We start from the raw sequence: 10,975 nt of genomic DNA, 5'->3' as shown, positions 1-10,975 counted from the left end.
AAAAGACCTCGATATCTATTAAAATTTCTCCCTTCTAGTAAAAGAGGCAACAACTGCGTGTGCTTCACAGACGTTTAAATGATCCGTACTGTTCGATATTCTTCCATCTATCTCTACCTAAGTCACACCTCCCCCCGAGATGACGTACTCACCCCGCATGTTCTACGTTCACGTCGCGTCGGGCGTGTTTTCAGTGCAGCTCGGGAATAGGAAGTGATGACGGGACAATGAATACGGGTTAGGCTGGGGGACAGGTAAAACGTACTGCAGATTTAAATTATTGTTATGTTGGTCTGTGTGACAGGTAAACCGCAAAGAAGGTTTTAATTTAAATTGTCTGGTGTATTTTCAGTCCAGCCGATCGTTTAAAGGATTGACGTAATTTTGATTAGAAAAAAGAGGTCAAGTTGAGTTTACTTCATTGACTGTCCAAATGCACTTTGCCGATAGCTAGTGGTTGCCCTACTTGTGCTGTATGTACACACGGCGATGATTTTGTATCCAGACACATGTTATGCGTAAGTCTTACTAATGAAAAAGATACCAACCACTTGAACTTTATCGTTACTGTCTCGGGGAGACAGAATGTCATGAGAGTGAACGGCCACGGTGTCACTTCTGCAGGAATTAAACACAGTCTCGATCAAGAGCGAAAACAATGGTAACACAGTGACAGATGTTTCAGTTATATCGAATAACTGCTGCAATTCCATTTTGAGATGTTGTACCTCACTGAGTTCTTCTGCAGTGCCAAGTAGATTTTTCATTGCAGTCCTTCAGAGAGTTATTAAAGTTCTAAAGTCCTATTACAGTTTTATTAGTACTGCTGGGCGTATATAGTAACTTTCAAATGCAGTGTGTAACCAAAGACTTATAAAAAAACGTACAGTATACTTTAAAGAATGGGCTACATTCTTTCTACTACATGCAGAAGAGTCCAAATGAAAAGTTCTCTATTTCAGGAAAGCAGACCTTTATTCCATAGCTTCATATTAAGAGTGGTAGCTGCTTTCTTTAAGAATATATTAACACTGGAACCTGTTGTGATTCCTGGGTTCATGCACCTGTTATTTCACACGGTGCACCCCTGTGTATTTTCACTAGCTCTTTAGTGTATAATGTCTTTCACTGGGAGTGGAAAAAATTAAACTTATAAAATCACTTGAACATTCTTGTTACCTTTTTCATTGTTCACCTTATCTAGAGCTTTACTCTCAATGCAGGGATATACTATAGAGCGTATGTCCTCCAACCAAGATGGAAGGCAAGATGGAATTCAAATTGAGTTTGACATAATTCAAAACTACAGCTGTTCTATATACTGTTCTGTTCTTTGTTCTATATACTGTATGATACTTATTTTGCTTGATAGTTTCAGATGAGGACTTACTGTTCATTATAATGCAAAAAATGCAGTTTATAGTTTAAAATCTTTAGGTCTATCTATTTAGTATGTCTAATACTAATTCTTCATTTTTAGCAAATGTATGCTTAACGAGTTAAGCAAATTTACACCAGAGGCTTGAGAAAAAGTGAAGAGGCAAAACTGCCTGTTAATGTGAAGAATGATCACAGTGTGGAGCAGTTGCCGGGAATCTGGACTTGTAACTGGAAGGTTATGGGTTAGAATTCCAGGTGAAACACTGCTGTTCAACCCTTGAGCAAGGTACTTCCTCTGAATTACTCCACTAAAACACCCAGCTTTGGATGGAAGCAACAGCCAAATACAGGAAGTGAACATCCCAAACCATCTGTGAATGTTTTTGGGTTGCTTGAGTCTGGAACAAGCTACCCAGCCATGTTGGTGAAGCCAGTGCTTGGCCTCCTTCAAGAAATGGCCATATAAGATCCCTGGATCTATTAACTACTCATTACCCCAGGGACTAGTTGGGTTGACGTGACTTTCTCTCATTTGTAACCTTTCTTATGTTCTGGAAACAGCAACAGAGATATGGAGATCAGTTTGCCACTGTAGCTGCTGCATGAGTATAAGGGCCACATGTCTTCCTCTTGCTCAGAGTGTCTTGTTATGTCCCAGCATTCAGCTGTCCGAATCAGACGCCATGGCTCCCCAGTGCTCCTCCTGCCCCTGGCTGTGGTCCCGGGCCTGTGCCTACACCGTGGTCTTGGGCGCTGGTTTTGTTACCCTGGGCACGAGCCGTATCCTCCTGCTGAAATTGTCTGCCAACGCAGGTACGCACTCCAAGAACCTCAGCGCCGCACGCACGCCGTCTCTCTGCCTCTCTCGCCATGCCTAACGTGTGGGCCCAACGAGCTTCTCTTTGTTCCGCAGAAGACAAGTACGACTACCTCCCTGCGTCTGTCAATCTGTGCGCTGAGGGGGTCAAGCTGGTCTTCTGCCTGGGGATGGCGCTGCGCGTCATGATCCGAGGTGAGCTCCCAGAGACGGAGGCACACAGCCCATTGAGTGCAGTGGCCTCGACCCTAATTCAACCCTGGAAGCAGGCGCATGATTCCCACACAAATGTTAAATACTTCAAACTCCATATAAACTAACTATCCTACAGGTTAAGGTTAACATAATCACCCCTCACACTGATAACAAGAAGCCATATTCAGTTTTGTGTTACAAGTGACTTGTGTAGGGGATTGTGTTTTAAAATTGGCAAGAACTCTTTAGGTTGTAGCTAATTTGATATATATATATAGTTTTTATCCATACCTTTTATTCCGATGTGTATGTTACTGGAGCCATCTGAGTGAAATACCTTGCTCAAGAGTACAATAGCAATGTCTTTACATTGATGCCCCACTATCAGTAAAAACACATTAGTTAGAGAGAACTATAATATGAAGTGTGTGCGTAGTTACTGTGTTGCTTACACTACTGCTTAAAAGCAATGTGCCCCAACTTCTTTATTTTAAAAAGCAATCCATTACACATCTCACGTGTTATGTGATTATATACGTATGTGCCTGTTTTCAATGTAGTGCTGAAGTAATTAAATACCAGCTGATCTAAAAATGAATTGAAGATAAACCACTCCTTTGGTTTAATGTTGACCTGTAAAATTCTGCTTCTTAACCAAATGGACGTACATGGGAATGGATTTTAGTTAGTGAAGTTTTAAGCTACTACCTTGGATTGTGCAAGAAATGTAATGCATTTTCACCATTGGACAAAAACAGTTGTGGTTTAGTAATGCGTTTTGCTTGCTTTCAGAGGGTCATTCGTACAAAGACTGGGGCTGCTCCTCCTGTGGAGATTTCCTTAATTTCATGAAGTGGTCAGTGCCCGCGTTCCTCTACTTCATTGACAACCTCATCATCTTCTATGTGTTGTCCTATCTCCAGCCTGTAAGTTATTTTAAACACTGTTACAATGTAATGATTGCAAAGAAAACAAAAAAAAATTGAAAACGGTATAATAGTGGAATTTAAGGTGATGCATGTAGACATTCTTGTTGTCCAGCAATTGGTGATTGGTTCAGTAAGCCTATGTCTGTCAGCTCAACTAGGGCACTCAGACTTGTTTTCCAGAAGGTAACAAGATCCTGTCATGGGAAAAATGGGAAATTCTTATTAAGTTTTAAGTTTTGTTCAGTGAAGGAATCTGCTGTTCTTTTTTTCTAAATTGTGTTTCCACAGGTTATTGTGTAAAACACATATAAAATTGTACAGCTATACCACATTTATGTATTATTTATAACTTGTTCTTTTCCGTAAGTAATTTATCGAACAAGGGTAATATTTATAAAGTTATTATTTCAGGAAATGTCCTGCAGTGACAGACTGTAAGAACTGAACCTTTTTTTTAGTCTTGAACGGAGAAGACTACGAGATCTGATACAAATATTTAAAATTCTCAAAAACTTTGAAACAGTCAGCTCACTTAATTTCTTTAGTTTCTGCAATGAAATGCAGGCAAGAGTGCAAAGGTGGCAACTGAGACCAGGTGACACTTCTTACACAAAGGGTTGTGGGAGTATGGAGTAAACGTCTCAGCCATGTGATTGAAGCTGACACCTCAACTTCATTCAGGAAAAAAGTGGTCCTGGGATCAATTCACTACTATATACAGGATAGCTGGGCTGAAAGGCTTCCTCTCATGTAACCATTCTTATGTACTGTGATGATGGAGGAGCTGTATTTTTAGACTTTAAGCATACTACTTTAGCGTCATTTAAAGTCTGGATGTGTGAAATGGAAAAAAAAAGTGATGCAGAGAGGTGGCTGAAAATGGTCTTGTTTTTTTCCAGGCCATGGCAGTGTTATTTTCCAACTTCGTCATCATAACTACAGCTGTCCTATTCCGGCTTGTACTTAAGTAAGTATCACAGCATTAAGGGCATTTAGTGTAGCTGAGTCAGTGCTGCGTGCATTTTCAAGCAAAGATTTATTGCTTTATAAAAAGAGCCCGTGAAGCAGGTATGTTGATGTTGATGTAGATTGGAGACTCTTTTGTAACACCCTCCCTGTCTTCCTAGGATGAGCAAAGGAGACACACAGACACATATGATCTGAAACTGAACTACAGTGGACTGAGTGATGCAGTATATTTTCAGTGAATGCTGTTTGCGTGGAAGGCTGGAGATCTTCAGCCTGTGATACTTGTATGAAAATTATAGTGTGAAATGCTTTTATTGACTGACCCAAAATAATGTTTTTTTTTGCACACACTAAACCTCTGCTCAACATTTGTTTTCAGTGTGCTGCAGAATGGATATATTTTTAGATATCCTTATAAAATATTAAATAATGATGATTTCTCAAGGGTGAAGGAAAACCTAAATTTGACTTTGGAAAAATCTTTTTATTGTTTTACTATTTAAATATTTTATTAGGTGCATTATAAGTCAATAAAAACTGCAGTTAAAGCAGTCATGTTCCTAGGACCATCGTTGTTCCTGTGCGTGAAATGTGTTTCCATTTGGACAGCGTCCATGAAAGCCTCTATTTTCACCTGAGTGGCTTTCAGTGTTTGGAGGATTAAAGACATTAAGGGACATTCCAAACAGGTTGCCCTGTTTGGAAAAATGACAGAAGCCAAAGGCTCGAGAAGTTATTTTTTTGTATCCTTCTGTACATCCGCTACCATAATATTTAGGGAAGGGCTGACACGATGCCAACCATAGAAAATGATCCTTCAAAATCAAGTAGATGTCCTTGAAACAGAGCAGTCACAATCCCCTGTATCTGTTGGCTTGATCTCATGCATCAGTGCAGGTGGCAGTACAGAAGGCAGCTCTTTTATACCATGGTTGTGGACATGCTGTGAGAAAAATATAACATGCTTTTGAGAGAGGGTTTCTCATTTAAGTACAGCAGGCTTTACACAGTGTTGTGTCTCCATCATAGCACGATCCAGATGCGTTCAGTTCTGTCTGTGATCTGTGTGGCTGAAGTTCTGATCCGTTAGTGCAGTGGATCAGTCTTCTCTGATTCCCTGGCTTGTCCTCTTGTGTAGGAGGCGCTCTTCCTGGACACAGTGGGCGTCTCTCGTCATCCTCTTCCTGTCCATCGTGGCCCTGACGAGAGCGACTGGGGGAAGCCAGCACGGCGCGGCGGTGCACGGGCTGCACCCCAGCCACCTCTCCTCGCCTTCCAACAGCTGCTCGCACCTGGTGCAGCTGGAGGCGGAGCGCCGGAACTCCTCCTCCTGGGCGGGGACGTTTCCCAGCATGCCTTGGGATGGGGAGGTGATCAGGAAGCTGAACAGCTTCGGCCTGGGTTACGTCCTGCTCCTCCTGCAGTGCTTCGTGTCCTCCTTGGCCAACATCTACAACGAGAAGATCCTGAAGGAAGGGGACCAGATCACGGAAAGCATCTTTGTGCAGAACAGCAAGCTGTACGTGTTCGGGGTGGTTTTCAACAGCCTGACGTTGGTCCTGCATGCGGAATATCGCTCCCGCACGCTGCACTGCGGCTTCTTCCATGGCCACAACACCTACTCCCTGGCCCTCATCTTCGTCACGGCCGCCCTGGGGCTGTCGGTGGCCTTCATCCTCAAGTTCCGGGACAACATGTTCCACGTGCTCACGGGCCAGATCACGACCGTGCTCGTCACCGCCTTCTCGCTCTTCGAGCTGGACTTCCGGCCTTCTCCAGATTTCTTCCTGCAGGCCCCTGTGGTGCTGCTGGCCATCTTCATCTACAACGCCAGCAGGACCCGCGACCCTGACTATGCCCTGCAGCAGGAGAAGCTCAGGGTCGTCAATGGGGAGATCTTCGAGAGGTCCAGAGGGGTAAGGGCACAGAGCCACAGCAGGCTGACAGCCAGGGATCTGTGATCTGTGAATCAAGGAGGTGGACTGGTCAAAGGGATTGTTCCTAGGAGGTCCAGTGCCTGTCTGTTCCCCCGAGCACAACTTTCTCATGCTCCATTCTTTGGATGTAGAATTAAGATTACAGTAGAGTCACGATTATCTGACCTTCGCTTACCCGAAATTCTGTTTTATCCGACATAGCCAATCACCATAGTGCACAGTATATACTGTACACTGTGCGTGCGCGTTCATAATATTTTGCCCAATCCGATGCTGCTCTGTCTCTCTTGTGTCACGTACTGCCGTTGACGTAGCTTCGCCAGCTGATTGCGCGCTCGTGATGATTATTTTTCCTGTTGTACTTTCGAAGCGGCACTAGCTTACGTTGAACAACAAGAGGAGGCGACTGCTACTGATGTCACGTTACTAAGACGCAGGCGAGACCTTGCCGCAAGGAAGAGAAGCACATCTGGGAAACAGATTCCAATCACTCAGTTTTTTAAATAAAAATTTAATAGTAATTCTGTACTCTGTTATTTTAGTATTGCAGTAGATTAATAAACCAGATGCCATACTTAGACCGTGCTTCCATTAATCTATGACTTGTCTCTTCAGTTTCCGCATTATCCGACATTTTCAATTATCCGACATCCGTTTAGGTCGGATAATCGTGACTCTACTGTATTATCTTCTTTCACTTGAACCTCTAATCTGTTTTAAATTCATGAAGTTTATTCTATCAGAAACGGATTAGCCTATTGTAAATCAAAAATGTTCTAAGAGAAAGGTTAAGCAAAATATTAAGTTGGCCTAACTAGGAACAAATTGGTTGGCGGCTTTTGCTTTGCAGTCTTCCATTTGTTTTGAGCAGAGATCGACTTTTTGTGCCTTTTCCCTTCTGAGATTCACACATCATGGCTAACTCACCTCTGAACAACGTTCTGTGTTTTGAGCTAGTTGCAAACACTAAAAATCACATTTCAGGAGCACTGGAATGGTGAAATAAAAATAATAAATGATAAGATGATCGATTTTAAAGGTGCTTCAGGATATCAGAGTTTTGTTTTTTAAAACTAAACGTTTTTTATTAAAGTTATTTAATGTGAGTTTTTAAAGTGAATTTTAAATATTGCCTTTTGATGTCAGGCTTCCTGATAAATATAATTACAAATTAAGTGATACCCCCCTAACCATTCTTACAGTACGTTCATGTGTTTACTGTTCCAAGAGTATGTGTACGCCTAGCTTCTGCCTCATAAACGTGAACACAAACATGAATTTATAAAACTTCTGATGTTTCACACCTGTCTGAAAGAAATTCATTTGTTTTGCTAATTGAATATATATTTACACCAGATTTTAGTTATTACGTGATGAGGGGTAATGTCTTCTGTCGCCATGCTTTTCAATTGTCTTGTGCTTATTTAAACAGCTCCTTGGTCTGTTTTTGTAACTCCTAGATTGTGCGTCAGATTCTCCACGTAGCTCAGTGGTGACTCTGGGAAAAGTATGTTTGCGCATTGAGAAAAACAGAATTGATTGTACCACATGTTTATTCTTTGTGATTTCAATATGTGGTATAGCCCCGATTGCTGGTGCCCTTCAGATCTTCTCTTGTTGCAGCTGTTTTGACTTGTGCTGTCCTGCAGGGGGCACCACTGCACTGTATTTCAACCACGGTATGATATCCAAAATGTGAGTCAGTTTGTCCATGAGATAGTGTTTGCAAGTCTTGGCCTTGTTAAATCCCAGTCTGCGCGTGCACAATCAGGCCTCCCGAAATTTCCCCTTTAATGCAATCAGTGAGTAAAGTGTTTCTCTCACTCATGTCCCCCGATCAGCTGTGCAGTGGGGCTGCTCTTCAGTGGTGGGTGAAGTGGGTCCTCTCCTGTCTGTGATGAAAAGCACTGTACCAGTGTAGGCAATCGCTGTTGCATCGAGTGAAGATAACCCTGATCTAAATACTCCCTGCTTGGAGTAATAAAGCAGTTTTTTCTGAAAGGAAACATTCTGGGGAAAATTAAACTCTCTCACAATTTGGGGTGGGGGACGGCTCACATTCTAATTCATTCTGGCATGTGTTTGATAATAAAAATGAGCTGTTCTGAATAGGATTAATGACTGAACACATTCACTGATAAATTACACAACACCCCTTTTGCCATGATGAGTACAGACCAGGTAGCCTTTTTAAAATATTTCAGTGGAACGCTGAGCTTGAAGAAAGATGTGGAACCTCATCCAAGACACATTTGTGTTGGAGTTTGTGAAAGAAGACTTGAGAGAATCCCCTAAAAGCTGCTCATTTTGTGCCATTTATAGGTTTTTATGTTTTTCTTCTTCTAGGATGGTGAAGAACTGGAGAGGTTAACCAAACCAAACACAGACAGTGAGTCCGAAGAAGAGTCTTTCTGAGATTCCCAAGAGAAATACATCCTCTTCTGGCAGGCAAAACCTTTGTCGTCCTGTTGCTGCATGGGACATAACAAGAACATATAATAATAAATGCTTGTCAAAGAAACGTCTATGTGAAGCCAGTATTCTGGTGGAATTTGAAAAATTCCAATGTGAAAAATAAACTCAGGATTTTATAGATTGTGGACGTCTGATCTGAAGTATCCCTCATTAATAAAATAATGACATACAGTAGCATTAGGATTAGAATGGGACTAAAAGTATAATAGTATATTTGTATATGTACTATACCTACTGTATATACATTGTATATGTATATGTACTGGAAATACATGTATATAAAAGTATAGATACATAAGTGTATTGGATATTCTTTTAGAGGAAGAAAGCAAGGGTTTTACAATACTGTTGTTTATGTTGGAAGTGACAGAGCATTTGACGCTGTTGGAAATATTGAAAATATGGAATTTAAATTTTCCGTAGGTGCTGTGCACGTGAGGCTATAGAAGGTCTGAATCAGCTGGACCGTTGACATCAACCTTGTATCTATGCAGAATTGCAGGGAATTCTTTGCTAAAATCCCTGATCTCTTTACAAATCACAAAGCACCCAAAATTCTGTATTTGCCAGTTATTCACTAAGTGCTATCTGAACTGACGTTGCTTGAAAGCACAAAAAACTTAAAGTGGGCTTTGTTTTTTCATAATTTGGTGGCTTGAGTGAGGATTACTAATTCTCCAAACAGTAACATTGAAAAAGAATGGAAATTATTCAGGGGGCTGACACTAGCTACAGTAACTAAAAGTACAGTATCATGTGAGGAAATGCAACTGAGGAACTTAGTTGTTATGGTGGAGCAGTGGTCAGGATTCGGTGCTTTCAACTGCACAGCCAGAGTTTGGTTCCCAAACTCTGGGTGTACGTGCAAGCGCATTTAAAACCACAAACAGGACGCATGTCTTTACACAAGGAGTTGTGGGAGTATGCAACAAGCTATACTGCCATCTTATCAAAGTCGATAAACCTGGTGTCTGTTAAGGAACGGCTGGATGAGATCCAAATGGCCTCCTCTAGTTTGTAACCATTTTCTGTTCTATGTTTTTTTAACCAACTGCATTTGTTGTGAAATAAGACTCTTATTAAGAGTGAAAGCCAGAAGAGGCTGTTGCCACGCTTCACAGTGTTCAAACAGAGCTGCCTTTATGGAGAGGAAACGAAAGGAGAGGTGCTTCTGTGGAGGTCTTTCTGTGAATTTCAGGGCCAAGCCTCTGGAGTAATTTTTCCTGCTGATCCCCTGGTGATCTGAAATATTTATTAGGGAAAAAGCTATTTCTAATTGTAATTTTTAATGTTTTGTTGATGTGAACTAGGTTATGTTTTTTATTAAAGAACTCAAGTTTCATTCAGTGCTGCTTATGCTGAATATGTCATATGTACATTATATCTAATTATAAGTGCTTCATTAGGCATATAGAGAAACAATGCTAGTTACTTAAACAGCCACAAGAATTTCCTGTTTCCCTCAAAATGAGCTTTATTTGTTAAATGAGTTCCCTTGTGTTTATTTTCCTGGAGCAAATAACATTGCTCATTTGTGAAATTGCTACATGTTTTTAAAGTTTTTATTAAATGTGTCGTCACTAGCTATATTCAAAGTTTTGGAATGAATGCAACTGTGAAAAGAAAAGCAATGAAAATTCAGGCTCATTAAAATAAACAGCATTACAGTTGATCATATCTTCTTTCCAGATCAAAATAAGCTTTTCAAGATGCCTACCAAGTCTTTGAGGGGGTGACTTGTGATTCTGCAATTCATGCAGAACAGTGGTACTATTAAATAAAAAGTCCGTAATGGCTCTTGATTTATCAAGTGGCTTGTTTTCCTTTTACAAATTCAATGGCAAAGACGCACCCAACTTAATTTAGTTCTGTAGCAGAGTGAAAATGGCCAACGATAGTGATAGTTTTGGCCACTCTGTCGTCTAGTTTTAGTTTTTTCTTCTAGAAAAAAATCAAGTGCTAACCTTACTCTTTGAGGATTCTAAATTACAAAGAAATTCAGGTGGACGATGGCCCTCCAGGCCCAGGAGAAAATACTACTCACCAGAGGCAGTTTAGGGTGGGGGGTTTGGCATTGGGCCATAGTTTAGGATACATGTGACTTTGTATACAGTCTGCCCCTCGCAGACCTTTGGAGAATGAAGCCCTGTTCTTAATGATTGCTGAAATTGATTGCTACGCACAAAAATGAATGGTCCTCATTTGTTATGACCTCCGTAGTGAACTGTTGTTGGCCAAATGCCATTATATCTGGTGCTAGCAACCAAAAAGAC

At 41.1% G+C, this 10,975-nt stretch overlaps 1 protein-coding gene across 1 annotated transcript; it reads left to right on the top strand.

Annotated features, from left to right (window-relative positions):
- The first annotated feature begins 191 nt into the window (after nucleotides 1-191).
- slc35a5 (solute carrier family 35 member A5) lies at nucleotides 192-10,511 on the top strand. The gene is made up of 7 exons (XM_088913938.1): nucleotides 192-254; nucleotides 2,039-2,193; nucleotides 2,294-2,392; nucleotides 3,185-3,318; nucleotides 4,221-4,288; nucleotides 5,429-6,206; nucleotides 8,574-10,511. Exons 2-7 carry the CDS (start codon nucleotides 2,064-2,066, stop codon nucleotides 8,640-8,642), a joined length of 1,278 nt encoding a protein of 425 aa, XP_088770064.1. The 5' UTR covers nucleotides 192-254; nucleotides 2,039-2,063; the 3' UTR covers nucleotides 8,643-10,511.
- The last annotated feature ends 464 nt before the right edge of the window (nucleotides 10,512-10,975 follow it).

Source organism: Atractosteus spatula, chromosome 4 (genome assembly GCF_055471065.1).
Source record: "Atractosteus spatula isolate fAtrSpa1 chromosome 4, fAtrSpa1.hap1, whole genome shotgun sequence".
Lineage (NCBI taxonomy): Eukaryota > Metazoa > Chordata > Actinopteri > Semionotiformes > Lepisosteidae > Atractosteus > Atractosteus spatula.
This window is presented reverse-complemented; position numbering and strand designations above follow the sequence as displayed.

Coding starts and splice junctions, on each gene's coding strand:
- slc35a5 (XM_088913938.1), top strand. CDS start 2,064: ATGGCTCCCCAGTGCTCCTCCTGCCCCTGGCTGTGGTCCCGGGCCTGT. Junction 2,194..2,293: donor GAAATTGTCTGCCAACGCAG/GTACGCACTCCA, acceptor TTTGTTCCGCAG/AAGACAAGTACGACTACCTC. Junction 2,393..3,184: donor GCTGCGCGTCATGATCCGAG/GTGAGCTCCCAG, acceptor GCTTGCTTTCAG/AGGGTCATTCGTACAAAGAC.